This window comes from Girardinichthys multiradiatus, chromosome 1 (assembly GCF_021462225.1).
Source record: "Girardinichthys multiradiatus isolate DD_20200921_A chromosome 1, DD_fGirMul_XY1, whole genome shotgun sequence".
Classification (NCBI taxonomy): domain Eukaryota; kingdom Metazoa; phylum Chordata; class Actinopteri; order Cyprinodontiformes; family Goodeidae; genus Girardinichthys; species Girardinichthys multiradiatus.
In genome coordinates, this window is record NC_061794.1 from 46,698,144 (window position 1) to 46,714,032 (window position 15,889).

General features: G+C 39.6%; 1 protein-coding gene and 1 long non-coding RNA gene across 2 annotated transcripts in view; both read left to right on the forward strand.

Annotated features, from left to right (window-relative positions):
* The first annotated feature begins 1,118 nt into the window (after positions 1-1,118).
* Positions 1,119-2,224, forward strand: LOC124876521. Its single transcript, XR_007040319.1, has 5 exons — positions 1,119-1,189; positions 1,356-1,496; positions 1,578-1,690; positions 1,771-2,103; positions 2,179-2,224. It is a non-coding gene; the product is annotated as an uncharacterized LOC124876521 (long non-coding RNA).
* Positions 2,225-3,015: 791 nt separating this feature from the next.
* Positions 3,016-15,889, forward strand: part of LOC124869598 (L-rhamnose-binding lectin SML-like) — a 137,151-nt gene continuing 124,277 nt past the window's right edge. The window contains exons 1-9 of the mRNA XM_047367549.1: positions 3,016-3,064; positions 3,252-3,317; positions 4,114-4,123; positions 7,090-7,176; positions 8,612-8,747; positions 10,041-10,150; positions 10,234-10,278; positions 10,369-10,501; positions 10,595-10,698. Of these exons, the coding sequence (XP_047223505.1) occupies positions 3,252-3,317; positions 4,114-4,123; positions 7,090-7,176; positions 8,612-8,747; positions 10,041-10,150; positions 10,234-10,278; positions 10,369-10,501; positions 10,595-10,698 (691 nt within the window). The 5' untranslated portion in view covers positions 3,016-3,064. The remainder of the gene's footprint in view (positions 3,065-3,251; positions 3,318-4,113; positions 4,124-7,089; positions 7,177-8,611; positions 8,748-10,040; positions 10,151-10,233; positions 10,279-10,368; positions 10,502-10,594; positions 10,699-15,889) is intronic.

Here is a 15,889-nt window from a genome sequence, read left to right on the forward strand (position 1 = left end):
GTTCTGGCTTCTGCCTTCATGTCTTATATATACCGATAAGTGGCCCAGATATGTGCTTAAAACTCTGCAACCTTTTAAATATCCCTCTTTTGATTGACTATGTAAAACTAAAACTTTTTTTTTAAGCAATCTGTTTTTAAAATAAAATATCATACAAAAATAAGAAGTTAATTTAAGTTTACTGTTAGGAAACTTAATAATCAGTGACCAACCGCAGCATTTGACCTGCAGAAAGTTGCTAACGTTCCCTGTGATGCTGGTTGATTTGACTGAATATTCAGCCGTTTTGTTTTCTTAGCAAACAGAAACTGGGCTACAAAATGTCAATAACTTCATCAGGATCAGTTCCTGAAACATTTCCTCAAAAACATGTTCTCCTTAATCAATGTTTGCTATCTTTGAATCAACAGTAATGTGTGACTGTTACATTGCAAAGTGTTTGTCTACTGTGCACACCTGTGTATCCTAAGGGATCAGGTTATCAAAGATACACAGAGTAACATCAAGAGATCGTTGTTTCATATTACAGTTCATACTTTCACTATTTCAACAGTTGCACATTTCTTTTTGTTTTGTTTTTCAGCTTCTGCTTTACACTATAGTGCTGTGAATGATGTGTGCCCCTTTACAAGTTCTTTTCTTTTTGCTTTTTTGTCCAATTTAATGTCTCTTGACATCAAACTAATTTAATATCAAAGATAAACTGAGTAACGATGAGTTTGTTTATTATTGTAAAACAGTTATCTAGATTAATATGGTCCGATGTGAAAAATGGATCATAAATCAGTTACGTTCTTAATGTGTTTGGGTTTTGGTTTGCTTTTGTGTCTCTGTTTTCATCATCATGTTCTTAAAAGTTTTTCCATGTTCATTAATTGTTTTAGGTTTAGTTTCTCACTTATTTCTGTGATTCTGTTCCCAAGGTATTCTAGTTTATTCCATTGGTCAGTATTGGTCTTTTCCCCTTGGTTAGAAGGCTCTTTGTGTCTTAACTCAGCTCCCTCTGTGTTAAATAGTCTCTCTCACTCAGTCTTCCTGCTTTCCCTCTGCCTCAGCTGCTTCACATTATCCTCTGATTAACTGACCTTCATTCAATGTCTTCAATTCTCTACTCAGTATGTAATCTTACTGTGTCAGAGCGGGTGAGGTTTTTGCAGGACCAAATCACAGACAAGAGCGAGGAAGCATGGTAAGTTGATGAAGGAAAGATTCTCATCTGCACCCATTTTAACTCACCCAGACCCCAAGACCCAATTCGTTCTAGAAATGGACGCATCTGATACTGAAGTAGGAGCTCTACTGTCCCAAAAGTCGACCAATGATGATAAACTCCATCCCTGTGAATTTTTCTCTAGATGTTTCTCTCTTCTGGAGAAGAATTACGACATTGGTGACCGTGAACTCCTTGCTATAAAGATGGCTCTGGAAGAATGGCTGGAGGGCATCATCTCACCCATCATCATGTTGACTAACAACAAGAACCTTGCCTATCTTAAGTCAGCAAAACACCTCAACCTTCATCAATTCCACTGGTCACTATTCTTTTCCCGTTTCAACTTACGTATTTCCACCCACAGGGTGTGACAGGCAGATGCAGCCACAGCTGTGGATCATCAGGACTAATCAAGAGGAGCCGTCTTAAGCAGCAGGAATCCTGAAGGAGGCTTCAGATTGTTAACTCCAATGAGTGGTAATCAGACCTGCAGACCTGTTCTTTGTGCTTACTTTCCATGACCTTGCATTGTACTCACCTTGCTCTCTTCTCCACAGAGTGGAAGGGAACTCCGAGAACCCGGACCTGGTTCCCTTGCTGCCCATGTTCCTAGCTTGAGTTCTCCTGGGGCCGAAAGCATCTCACTGTGCTTCACTCATCCCAAGTCTCCTTCAGTTTTCCAGAACCCACTCATGTACAGAGGTTACTCACCTCTCCCCCTTGGATCCTCAACCCGTAAAGACTCCTCCCTATCCACCCTCCAACCTCACACCAACCGTATGGAAGGATAACCAGAGAAACCATCACCACCTCACGGCATCCTCACCTCTCAAATCTCTGTTCTGTGGCGTCACTTACCACCTCCCGGCAACTCCACGTCCTCCTCTCAAGTAAGAGTTATCATCAGACATTCCAAGTTACAAACTATAACCAGCCATCTGTACTCACCTACCTCTCTCCCACAGTGTTCCGACCACCTGGACCCAGATTCACTGACAACTTCAGTCTTTTTCCTTGTTCATCAATAAACCTGTTTAACTCTGACCTTGCCTCTGTGATTGTTACTCGCTAGAGTCACCTGGTTCTCCATTACTATGACAATCACAGCTTTTAGAAGACAGCATCACACCTAGCAACGGGGTCAACCACACCTCCTCACTAAGATAGGAATTTCTGTTGTCTTCTCACTCAGAGTCCCTCGCTGCAGCGAACTGAATAACTCCTAAGCTAGGACTCGATCGCAGGAACTTTCCGGCTAAGATAGGAGCTCTCTGAGAGGACTCTGAGGATCTTTGAGAATACAGGCCCAGGTGATCAGCAGATTTATTACAAACATTGACTAAAGTAGAGGTAAATCAAAATAATTGTTTCATTTTTACTGTGTACATGTTTTGTTCAAAATCAGCTTCAGCCTTTTTTGGCCCATTTAAACTAATATTAGAGGTTTTTATGTTAAAAAACCTGATAGATATAAAAGGCCTGAAAACAATTAATCTGCATACTTATTTGAGCATTTCAAAATTATTTATCTAAATAACAATATTAACTCTTTGATTTCTGGTTTTAAAGATTATAACGAAACCTTGTATTGATTCCCTGTCTCAATACTAAGAACAAAAACAAAACTCATGGATGATATTTAGAGATGACTCAGACTTTAAATATTAGCTCAAGAAGTTGAAGATAGATTTTATCATGTTTTCTGGACTTGTGTCAATACTGAACCTCTGTTTTGTGTTTGTAAATGACACACACACCAACACTACATAAAGACTGCATTCCCATCTCTAAGTCATCCTGGTTCCAGACACCCTTGCTGGAACAGACTCTCCAACTGAAAATCCCAACAAGGTAAAGTGGAAATTCTTGTTCTTCTTCATGATGCTTCATCTAGTCTTGGTTGTGTTTATATAATCAGTTTTCCAGATGTAAGAGACGTTATTAGATTTTAGTTCAGGATGTTTAAAGCTCCACATATTATAGTTAACTTTCTATGAACAGTACGAAATATAAACATTTGAAATTTTTATTTCCATAGATGGCTTCTGGTCTTTACTTGACTTTGCTGTTTTGCCTGAGCTGTGGGCTCTGGATTGGATCCAATGTAAGTTTATAATTGTTTGTACCAATCAGGTCTGTATGAAGGAGAGAGGAATCAGTCAGTCATTGGTTCAGATTGTTAGAGTTTTCTTAAAGTTACCTACAGGAACACAGGTAGGAAAATATGTGACCTGCTTATTAAATGTCTTATTAGACGTTTTACTGCTTCACGCACACAAGATTAGGTTTATTTACACCCACTGACCACACTGCCCTATTCAGTTAATGCTGCTCAAAGCTAACACATAAATTTACTGATAACACTGACAAAGGGATGTGCTCTGCCTTCTGACACAAAGCTTAGTATATAAGGAGAAGTGTCGTTTGTTTGGGGTGTTCCACCTTCTTCATCTGCTGAGGAGTAGGATTGGGCCCCAATACCATGTTGTACTATTTTTCTGCTTTAACCACATAGAATATTCCAAGCTTATATACGCAGTTGTAGTATCTCATTTAAAGTTTAAAGGATAAAAGGAATCTCTATGCCTGGAATAAAAGGACTGGAGTCACTGCAGCAGTACGGTTACAAGATGCACGTCTGTGGAGGAGACAGTTAAGGTTTAAAGACAGGCTGAAGCACTTTAGACAGTAATTTCTGTATTTCTTTCTTCTTTTTCAAACTTGTGTAAATAAAATCAAAACAGTTAGTAACTAATTGCTTAAAGTTCATTTAGATGTGTCAGTGTTTACTTTTATGTGATCAAACTTCACACAATTCAGCTTGTTGTACATAAATATCAAGCTACCTGTGCTACCATCTTGCACCCAGTTCTAATACGTTGCCTTTTTTCCATCCTCAGGCAGAATCAGGTGGGTATGTCTTATATTTATGGTGGTGGTCAATGTAAAATAACTGTAAGCATGGTGGAAACTTGAAGTGACTATCTTCTGAGCAGGCAGCATGGCTATCTGAAGAGTTTGAGTATAAATGTTAGTGAGCCAAGGACATTCATTGCAGAGTTTACCTGTTCTCCCTGTGGTTGTGTGGGTTTTCTCCAGTTATGCCTAGTTTCTTCCCACAGTCCAAAAACCTGCATGTGAAGGGTTGTGTGACTGTTTGAATGCTTGTTGTGTCATTTGTTTCTGTGTTGGACCTGTCTGTTAATGCCAATAAAGGCCTTTCCATTGCATATTGAGGAGGATGTAAGTCATTTTTTATTTGATAAAATGTTGAACAACAAAACCCCCAAAAATATTTAGTTTTCATAAATGACTGCATTTTATTGTCTTTTTGGAGAGGCCAGTATCATTTCTTACCAAGAGCAAACCTTATGGTTGATTGAAAATAACTTTCAATCTAAAACACACAAATATGAGCTGTACAGGCTGTGCTGTGTCAAGATGCCCTCTGGTTATCTTGACGGTCAGTTAATTTATGTTTATGAAGGAAAAATGTTGCTTTTTTATCTTGAATCATAATCAGAACTGACCATCACTGCAACTAACCATCAGGTCTGCAGACAGGATCATCCGGGCTGACCTTCTCTCCATCTTGTACAGGTCTAGGGTCAGGAAAGGGCTGCTAGCATCTCTGCAGACCCCACACATCCTGGACACAAATGTTTAGACTTTTACCTTCAGGTCAGCTGTTTGCAAAAACCAGCCGCCACAGAAACAATTTCTTCCCCCAGATCAATATTTGCACTTCGACCTTTGTAAAAACAATGCAGACATAAGTACGTACATATTTACAGAGAAAAAAACATTTTAATTTCACACTAATTGTTTTTATTTATTTATTTATAAAGTGTTTGTACATTGAGAGCAAAGTAGAACTGATATCAAATTCCTTGTTTGTCTGCACAAACTTGGCCGATAAAGCTGATTCTGAATCTTATTTTAAGCTTTTACCTTTTGAGCAAATACACACTAATTTTAGAGGGACACACGTTTTATTTGTTGATGAAAGTATGTTGTTTATCTCTACATCAGCATGATCTCAACTTCCAACATTTATTTTTTTGTTTGGAATGTATGGTTTCAAAAGAGCTAGTCAAGCTAATCTGGATCTATTCTACAGTGCCTTGCGAAAGTATTCAGCCCCCTTGAACTTTTCAACCTCTTGCCACATTTCAGGCTTCAAACATAAAGATATAAAATTCTAATTTTTTGTGAAGAATCAACAACAAGTGGGACACAATCATGAAGTGGAATGAAATTTATTGGATGTGTCAAACTTTTTTAACAAATACAAAACTGAAAAGTGGGGCGTCCAATATTATTCGGCCCCCTTGCATTAATACTTTGTAGCTCCACCCTTTGCTGCAATTACAGCTGCAAGTCTCTTGGAGTTTGTCTCTATCAGTTTTGCACATCGAGAGACTGAAATTCTTGCTCATTCTTCCTTGCGAAACAGCTGGAGCTCAGTGAGGTTGGATGGAGAGTGTTCATGAACATCAGTCTTCAGCTCTTTCCATAGATTCTCGATTGGATTCAGGTCTGGACTTTGACTAGGCCATTCCAACACCTGGATACGTTTATTTATGAACCATTCCATTGTAGATTTGGCTTTATGTTTTGGATCATTGTCTTGTTGGAAGATAAATCTCTGTCCCAGTCTCAGGTCTCTTGCAGACTCCAACAGGTTTTCTTCCAGAATGGTCCTGTATTTGGCACCATCCATCTTCCCATCAATTTTGACCATCTTCTCTGTCCCTGCTGATGAAAAGCAGGCCCAAACCATGATGCTGCCACCACCATGTTTGACAGTGGGGATGGTGTGTTCAGGGTGATGAGCTGTGTTGCTTTTACTCCAAACATATCGTTTTGCATTGTGGCCAAACAGTTTGATTTTGGTTTCATCTGACCAGAGCACCTTCTTCCACATGTTTGGTGTGTCTCCCAGGTGGCTTGTGGCAAACTTTAAACGAGACTTTTTATGGATATCTTTGAGAAATGGTTTTCTTCTTGCCACTCTTCCATAAAGGCCAGATTTGTGCAGTGTACGACTGATTGTTGTCCTATGGACAGATTCTCCCACCTCAGCTGTAGATCTCTGCAGTTCATCCAGAGTGATCATGGGCCTCTTGGCTGCATCTCTGATCAGTCTTCTCCTAGTTCAAGATGAAAGTTTAGAGGGACGGGCGGGTCTTGGTAGATTTGCAGTGGTCTGATACTCCTTCCATTTCAATATGATTGCTTGCACAGTTCTCCTTGGGATGTTTAAAGCTTGGGAAATCTTTTTGTATCCAAATCCGACTTTAAACTTCTCCACAACAGTATCTCAGACCTGCCTGGTGTGTTCCTTGGTCTTCATGATGCTCTCTGCGCTTTGAACAGAACCCTGAGACTATCACAGAGCAGGTGCATTTATACGGAGACTTGATTACACACAGGTGGATTCTATTTATCATCATCAGTCATTTGGGACAACATTGGATCATTCAGAGATCCTCACTGAACTTCTGGAGTCAGTTTGCTGCACTGAAAGTAAAGAGGCAGAATAAAATTGCACGCCCCAATTTTCAGTTTTTTATTTGTTAAAACAATTTGACACATCCAATAAATTTCATTCCACTTCACTATTGTGTCCCACTTGTTGTTGATTCTTCACAAAAAATTAGAATTTTATATCTTTATGTTAGAAGCCTGAAATGTGGCAGGAGGTTGAAAGGTTGAAGGGGGCCGAGTACTTTTGCAAGGCATCTAATCTCAAAAAATCAGAATTAACATGAACAAATAATTGCAGATTTTTTATTTGCAGTCTTTTCAGCTTCTGAAATAGTAAACATTCTCATTTATAGTAAAATTGTTTACATATTTATGCTTTTTCACAGCCCAACAAAAAACAACTCGGAGCACCATCTCCACACAGAGATTGATCACCTGTGATGACGCTGATAGTGTCCTACACCTGCACTGTGGTAAATTAAAAACATCTGAGAAATTGTTTAACAAGTTTGTTTCTACTATCCAGTAAAGGGTGGAAAGTAATGTTTTCTGTTTCCGACCTGTGGAGGTTTTGCCAGGTTATGCTGAACACTGCCACCTAGTGGTTGAAGGTGTTCTGCAGTCTACAATAATCCAAGAGAAACAGCAGTTATCAGTTTTCTGGCTCCTCTCCTGTTATCAAAATACGTTTTATCTAAGAGTTTTATGATATCACATACATTTACATGAAACCATTTACTCTGTAATTACATTAAATTCTGACTGAAGAACAATATAGGTTTGTTAATCTTGTAAGTATTCTTTGCCACATAAAATTCAAATCATTGAGAAGTACCATCACCATAATTAGATAAAATGTCAGTCAGTCCGTCATTTTCTATACCGCTTCTTCCATAGTGGGTTATGGGAAGCTGGTGCCCATCTCCAACAGTCTATGGGCGAGAGGCAGAGTACACCCTGGACAGGTCCCCAGTCCATCGCAGGGCAACACACAAACAACCATGTACTCATTCACACAGCTAAGGGCAATTTAGAGTGACCAATTAACCTAACAGGCATGTCTTTGGACTGTGGGAGGAAGCCGGAGTACCTGGTGAGAACCCACGCATGCATGGGGAGAACATGCAAACTCCATGCAGAAGACCCCCGGCCGGAAGTCAAACCCAGGACCTTCTTGCTTCAAGGCAACAGTGCTACCAACTGCGCCACTGTGTAACCCCTAGATAAAATGTAATAAATGAATTAGTTAATTAATAAATTACTCCATTTACTAATTCATTATTATATCTTGGTTAATTAATAAATTAATTACCCAAGAAACAGGAAGGCCCTTGCTTGAACCGATAACCCTGAATCGGATGGCGGGGTCCACCTTTATCCAGCTGATTCACACTTTGGCACAAACCGGTCCAGTGCACTTTGAAGTTTAATGGCTTGAAGATGGCAACAGAATTACATTATCAGACAATTATTAAAAGACAAGATGATGTGTCCTTGAATACTACAATCAGGACCGGGGACAAGGATCATGCCTGGTTGAACCCGTAACAGCAACAAGACAGACGTTTTGCAGAGAATATAGGTACAGCTCCTGCTTGGGTAACACAAGGACCACATAGTCCTTCGACATGTCCCAGGCACCCCATACTGCCACTGCAGTCCCATGTTCTGAATTGCCTAACACCACCAGAACTTTCACCATCGTGTTACATCCAAAGTGAGATAACATTCACTGGCTAAGCAGCCAAAAAAATATTTAAATGGTTTATATGCAAGTAAAGAATTTGTTAACAACTTTGGGTTCAAAGTTTTGACTGAATTAGTCCCCATTAATTATTTAAAGGGATTTTTCAGCTTTCTGCTCTGAATCAGTTGAATTTCTCTTTGAAATTGCATTGTGTGTAACAGAAAGAGGAGTGATCTCTGTGCAGTCAGTTCTGTATGGACGGGAAGACAGTGAGATCTGCAGTGAGGGCAGACCGGGCAACCAGCTTGTCAACACTAAATGCTCCCAGAATGGCTCGCTGGAAACCCTCAAGACAAGGTACAAGACCTCAGCAGTTTATTTACAAAACACTGCCAAGTCAAAGTCATTTAAAGTTCAAAAATCACACATTTACTGACAACCAAGCTGTTACACTTATTACATATTTGATCATTTTAATCTAATTATTTACTCTACTGTATTTTAAGTCATGTTACCTCACTGACATGTTGTCTATAACCCTGTCCCTACAACATTGTGGTTTTTGTTCTGCTGTGATACTCTAAACTGTTTATTTCTATGCTTTTCGGGGTTGTCTCATTTAAATGAAATACTGTGTTTTTTTTAAATAATAATGCAAATTTATGCCAATAAGGCTCCAGTTTGGCTTGAGGAAAATAATGATTATGTTTTGATTAGAGAAGAGTTGTCCACATTGAGGCCCATGCGACATTTCTGGCCCTTGGCATGATTGTGTGTGGCCCCCAACCTGAATTCAAGAATGGTACAAATTTGGCCCTTCAGCACAGGCATTTAAAACATCCAAACTTTCATCAAAATATCATATTAGTGAATATTATATTGAAAAAAAAATATATATAAATATGGCTGAAAAGGGAAATGTTTAATGTATCTTTCATGGCTGGATAAAAACAAGGGCTGCCGAACCCTACTTAGCCATAAAAATATGTTTTCTATATGGAGATATAGTGTTAGAGGCATAATCTCACTCAAAAGTGAAAAAAGTATACAAAAATAGCTGAAAGTGACTTAAGTCCAGAATTATTTCAACTCACCCGGCGTATGCAAAACTCGCTGTCCAAATCTGATTCTGCTGTTGATCCCCAAAACAAAACTCTGCATTCAGCTTATTATTACTTTCAAACTGGAAAAGTTTGGAAAGACTTTTGAAAAATCAGTGCAAAAAGTAGCCTTTAAAGCTTTTATATTGGAACGTTTTATGGAGAAATGCTGATGTTACTCAGACTGCTGCCCCGTCATCTTTCCCTTGCCACACCCCCCCCCCCCCCCCCCCCCCCCCCGACGTTTGCTATTCACGTATTCAGTTATATCTTTGTAAATACCTGTGTTAATCTGTTCATTTAAACTAATGTTTATACTGTTTTTCTTTGTTTTTATTCTTTATGTTTAATAGCCTCTTTCCCTGCTCTCCCTTATGAGGCCCAGCCTTTTATCAAGCCACAGAAACTGTCCTGTCTGCTTTAATAATGGTTAAATATAGTAAAGCCACGATCTTTGTTAAACTTTGTTAATAATGCTCATGTCAGTGAATCTGTACCAACCCAGTCCCTCCTTAACAAAAAACTATACATAAGCTCTTGTTCTTTTCAGATGTAATGGGAAGAAAGTCTGTGAAATAAATGCCCTCGTGTTTCGTACTTCTGATCCTTGTTATGGCATCTACAAATATGTGGACACCACATATTCGTGTTTCCCTGCAGGTTGGTAGGATTTGTCACAGTAGTCTTATAAAAGCTGCAGATAATTACATTTATTTTTAATGTGATTTCTGTTTGCTCAACAGTTCACACTGTGGCCTGTGAATCCTCGCTGGCAAACCTTCAATGTGGTGAGATCACAGATTCCTCATGTTCCTGTTTATTTCCATGACAAATGCTAAATTGTTCTCTGCATCTTATCAACATGGTTTGACTTTCAGATGACGGGCAGGTCATATCTGTGATTGGGGCTTATTATGGACGAACTGACCCAACCACGTGCTCTTTTCAGCGTCCTTCCTCTCAGGTCCAAAAAACGGACTGCTTGAGGCCCTCAAGCGAAGTTGCTGCCAGGTACTGATTGTATTTCTGCTCTCACCTACGATCTAATGTCTCTCAGATTCCTGCAGCTGTTGTAATTGGTGTTGCATAAATGTGGATCCACAGCTGTAACGGAAAAACCACCTGCTCTGTCAAAGCCAGCAATTCCGTGTTTGGAGATCCTTGTGTTGGAACGTACAAGTACCTGGAGGTGGCCCACATCTGTGAAAGTAAGTATAGGACCTTTTGGAGACATCTCTGGCCATTACATATGACAAAAACTAAAAAGCTTTGGTTAACTGTGACAGATATGAAATTATGCTATTACACTATCTAAACACTGTTGACCACAATGAAAAAAACCAAATCTATATTGATTTATGGATCATTTCTACCACTCAACAAAAACTCACTATTATATCTAGCATCATTTGGCAGAAAATTAAAGGCCACAAAGATTTTTTCCCTGATTTCAGGCTGTTTTATGTCTTAGGTTTTCAACCTACAGTAATATTTAAAAGGAAGTCAAAGTTGTTTTCTATAAAGTAAAAGTTAAGAAATGAAATGTTGCTATATTTGCTCCTAACATTGCATTTCTGTTTATTTCCTAAGCTACACAACTAAACATGCTAAGATTTACAGTTAATGTAAATGTTAACATTTACAGTTAACATGAGGATGATGTGTTAAGAGAGGAATCATTTATATTTATAATAAATGGTACTAACTTTTAACCAGTTTATCTTGTTTTCCTTTCAGAATGTGTTTTATAACTGTGTTTTACCTGTTTATTTTTACTGCTTTTTCTGAGTATCCCTGACATTCTTCATATGAATGAAACTTTTTGTTGCTCTTTTGCAGATCCTGCAATTGGATCAGATGCTTAAAAATCAAGATGACATTCCAGACATGCTAAACAAACGTTTTACATTTAATCCGAATCAAATGTCGATACATTTTCCCTCTGTAAAGTGAGGACCACTTGAAGTTTCCCTCTTACTGTATGTTTTTGGTTTATACTCACCCAGTTCACAGTGTACTGCTCTGTGTTCATATATTTGACCACAGTTTGAAAAGATCATTTACTGCTAATTTTATATGATGAGGGTTTTTTTTTTTTTCATTTCTTTTCTCTATTAATTGTGCTGCAGTTTTCCTTGAGCTACATAAATAAACATGCTATAGCATCTTGCTCAGCCTCATGTGATGTTGTTAAAATACTACAAAGTTTAATCGGACAAACAGAAAATGACATGTTGCCTCCAACGTATTTAAAAAAAATGCTAGCTACTTTTTGTGTCAGATAAAAAAAAAAAAATCTGGTTTAAAGCAGCAGCAGAAACTTTAAATGATGTGAACATATCAATGTAGTTCAACATGTTAAGCCCTGAAATTACAGGTCCTTCTCAAAATATTAGCATATTGCGATAAAGTTCATTATTTTCCATAATGTCATGATGAAAATTTAACATTCATATATTTTAGATTCATTGCACACTTACTGAAATATTTCAGGTCTTTTATTGTCTTAATACAGATGATTTTGGCATACAGCTCATGAAAACCCAAAATTCATATCTCACAAAATTAGCATATTTCATCCGACCAATAAAAGAAAAGTGTTTTTAATACAAAAAACGTCAACCTTCAAATAATCATGTACAGTTATGCACTCAATACTTGGTCGGGAATCCTTTGGCAGAAATGACTGCTTCAATGCAGCGTGGCATGGAGGCAATCAGCCTGTGGCACTGCTGAGGTCTTATGGAGGCCCAGGATGCTTCGATAGCAGCCTTTAGCTCATCCAGAGTGTTGGGTCTTGAGTCTCTCAACGTTCTCTTCACAATATCCCACAGATTCTCTATGGGGTTCAGGTCAGGAGAGTTGGCAGGCCAATTGAGCACAGTGATACCATGGTCAGTAAACCATCTACCAGTGGTTTTGGCACTGTGAGCAGGTGCCAGGTCGTGCTGAAAAATGAAATCTTCATCTCCATAAAGCTTTTCAGCAGATGGAAGCATGAAGTGCTCCAAAATCTCCTGATAGCTAGCTGCATTGACCCTGCCCTTGATAAAACACAGTGGACCAACACCAGCAGCTGACACGGCACCCCAGACCATCACTGACTGTGGATACTTGACACTGGACTTCTGGCATTTTGGCATTTCCTTCTCCCCAGTCTTCCTCCAGACTCTGGCACCTTGATTTCCGAATGACATGCAGAATTTGCTTTCATCCGAAAAAAGTACTTTGGACCACTGAGCAACAGTCCAGTGCTGCTTCTCTGTAGCCCAGGTCTGGGGAATGCGGCACCTGTAGCCCATTTCCTGCACACGCCTGTGCACGGTGGCTCTGGATGTTTCTACTCCAGACTCAGTCCACTGCTTCCGCAGGTCCCCCAAGGTCTGGAATCGGCCCTTCTCCACAATCTTCCTCAGGGTCCGGTCACCTCTTCTCGTTGTGCAGCGTTTTCTGCCACACTTTTTCCTTCCCACAGACTTCCCACTGAGGTGCCTTGATACAGCACTCTGGGAACAGCCTATTTGTTCAGAAATGTCTTTCTGTGTCTTACCCTCTTGCTTGAGGGTGTCAATAGTGGCCTTCTGGACAGCAGTCAGGTCGGCAGTCTTACCCATGATTGGGGTTTTGAGTGATGAACCAGGCTGGGAGTTTTAAAGGCCTCAGGAATCTTTTGCAGGTGTTTAGAGTTAACTCGTTGATTCAGATGATTAGGTTCATAGCTCGTTTAGAGACTCTTTTAATGATATGCTAATTTTGTGAGATAGGAATTTTGGGTTTTCATGAGCTGTATGCCAAAATCATCCATATTAAGACAATAAAAGACCTGAAATATTTCAGTTAGTGTGCAATGAATCTAAAATATATGAATGTTAAATTTTCATCATGACATTATGGAAAATAATGAACTTTATCACAATATGCTAATATTTTGAGAAGGACCTGTACATAACTGAAATAAACCAAGTAGAGCTCCACGGTTATAAAGTCCGCACATTTTTGGTACCTGTATAAAAGTAAAACATGAAAGAACATTTTTCCATTGGAATGACTATTGCAACTGTTACCATGTCAAATTTATTTGGAATTAAGGAAAAAATCTATTTTTTGAGCCTTGCCAAAATCTTTGAAAAAAATAAAATCCGTGACAAACTATGTAAACCAATGTGCAAAAAGAATATTATGACAAACTGTTTTCTGATTAATACAATGAACACCTGACAGCCAGGGAAGTCAGCTGGAAACAAATACAACCCCTCCTTCCACACATCTGTGCATACTGTTCATTGTCCTTATTCTTATCCCTCTAAATGTATTTACATATTGTGGATGTGGAGACCTAAATCAGATTCCTTGTTTGTGGCACAAATTTTGCCAATAAAGTTGATTGTAACTCTTGTTGGAGTCATCCATTTTGGTCGCGCATTTTGGCATGGGCAGGTCAACAGACGTTGCTGCTCTGAAGTCACCCAGGACTGTAAAACCTGCAGGAGATGAAGATTCGTGGCCATTTCCCACATGTCTCACAGGACAACGCATATCTGGAGAGACAAAAACTCGCAGGCGAATTTTTTCTCCACAAGGCCATTCCGGGAAGAGCTTGAAAGCTGGAAATCTGTCTGATACGAGAAGGTCAGAGGATTCAAATACCAATCGAAGATCACACCGACACCCAGTGCAGTTGAAAACCCACAGAGGTTCCATGTCCAAGGAGATGGTTTTCCTCCTTGTTGATTTAGTTGACTAACGGTTCTTCATCTTTTCCCCTCCTGGACGGATGAGAATTTTACAGTTTTTTTTCTTGAGTTGATCACGGACGTGTGATCCCCCCTCCCCTCGTTTTTCTTCAGACCTGATCCTCAACCAGAGAAGAGAAGAAATCAACGTCAAAGTAATTTGGTTATTTTCATATTAAACCAGATAGGTGCATTTAGAGGTCTGGGCAGGATGAGGCAGTTAAGGTGATGTAGGATCACCAGTAGTTAATCTAAGGTATTAACTTGTTTCATTCAACACTGATTGAAGTATTTTATGCTGAGCTGTGTTTTTATTTGCTGCTGAATCGTTAATGTTTGTCTGGCTGATCTGAAATCAGTCAGGAGTTAGAAGTTGGACTTTTAAAAGTTTTTCATTCAAAGCAGCTGCGGTCTGGGCCTCGCCCGACCACTCTTTGTTCCAGTTTTATTACTGGAGATTTTCCACTGAGTTCCCGCCTCAGAGTTTATGACCCTTTGTCAAGATTTGGGGCGATCAGCTGATAGAGGCTAAAGGGGCGTGGCTTCACCGTTTTATCAGCTGATCGCTGCGATGGAGACATCAACACCAGGAGGATTTCTTCCCATTTAACCCAAATTACACATTTTGTTCATAAAATTACTGGTTTGATCTTCATAGACACTAAATGCATATACGTATTTTCCGCACTATAAGGCGCACCGGATTATAAGGCGCATAGAATAGAAGCTACTGCAGTCAAACGTTTGACTGGGGTTGCGTTATGCATCCACTAGATGGAGCTGTGCTAAAGAGAATGTCAACAAAACAGTCAGATAAGTCAGTCAGTCAAACTTTATTAATACACTACAAACCAGCGTTCTGATAACTCCATTCACTCTCATGGTAAGGTCTCCTCTACATAGAATTATATTGAATAGAGCCAACCGCACGTTAGGAATGCATTGGAGTCTATGAAGTTGAAGTTGAAATCAAACGTTAGTTAAAACGTGAAAGGGAACTTTTTCCTGATCCAGTAAACACGTAAAAGAAACAGTTTGATGCACTAAATCAAACGTTAGTACTGATAACCTTTCCTGTTTCTGTCCCCTGACCGTAGTCTGATGACACAGGGGCCGAAGTTACTAGTTTCCTCGGGGTTAACTCCCTCACTCATACGTTGCTGAGTTGAACATGAAGAAACAGCATCAAAACACTGAGTTGTTGACAAGATTCGGGGTTCTTTTTAATGACTTTGCAGCACGTAAAAACACAGGGCTTACAGACTCATACACCGCTGCTCCGGTCGCCGTCTCTACCCACCCCACACACACAATAATACCGACGTCACTCCTTCACTCTTGATTCTCAGCTACGGCAGCACACAGCGCCACCTCTGTCCGGAGGAGTAATGTCAACATCTTCCACACACACACGAAACATACACCCCACACACTGAGCTTCTAATCACATATAGTTCAGGCAATTCCTGCAACAGTACATTCAAACATTATACACACACAAGTGGTGTTGGACTAGGAGTAAGCACAGTACAGGAGTTTACCGCTATTACTTCGGCGACGCACCTGACTACGGTAGCCGTAATGCCGCAAGCGGTGCGGCTTTGTAGTTTACCAGTTGTACTGAAACATTTTGACAGAGCGCCGTGTACAACCAGTATGGATCAAC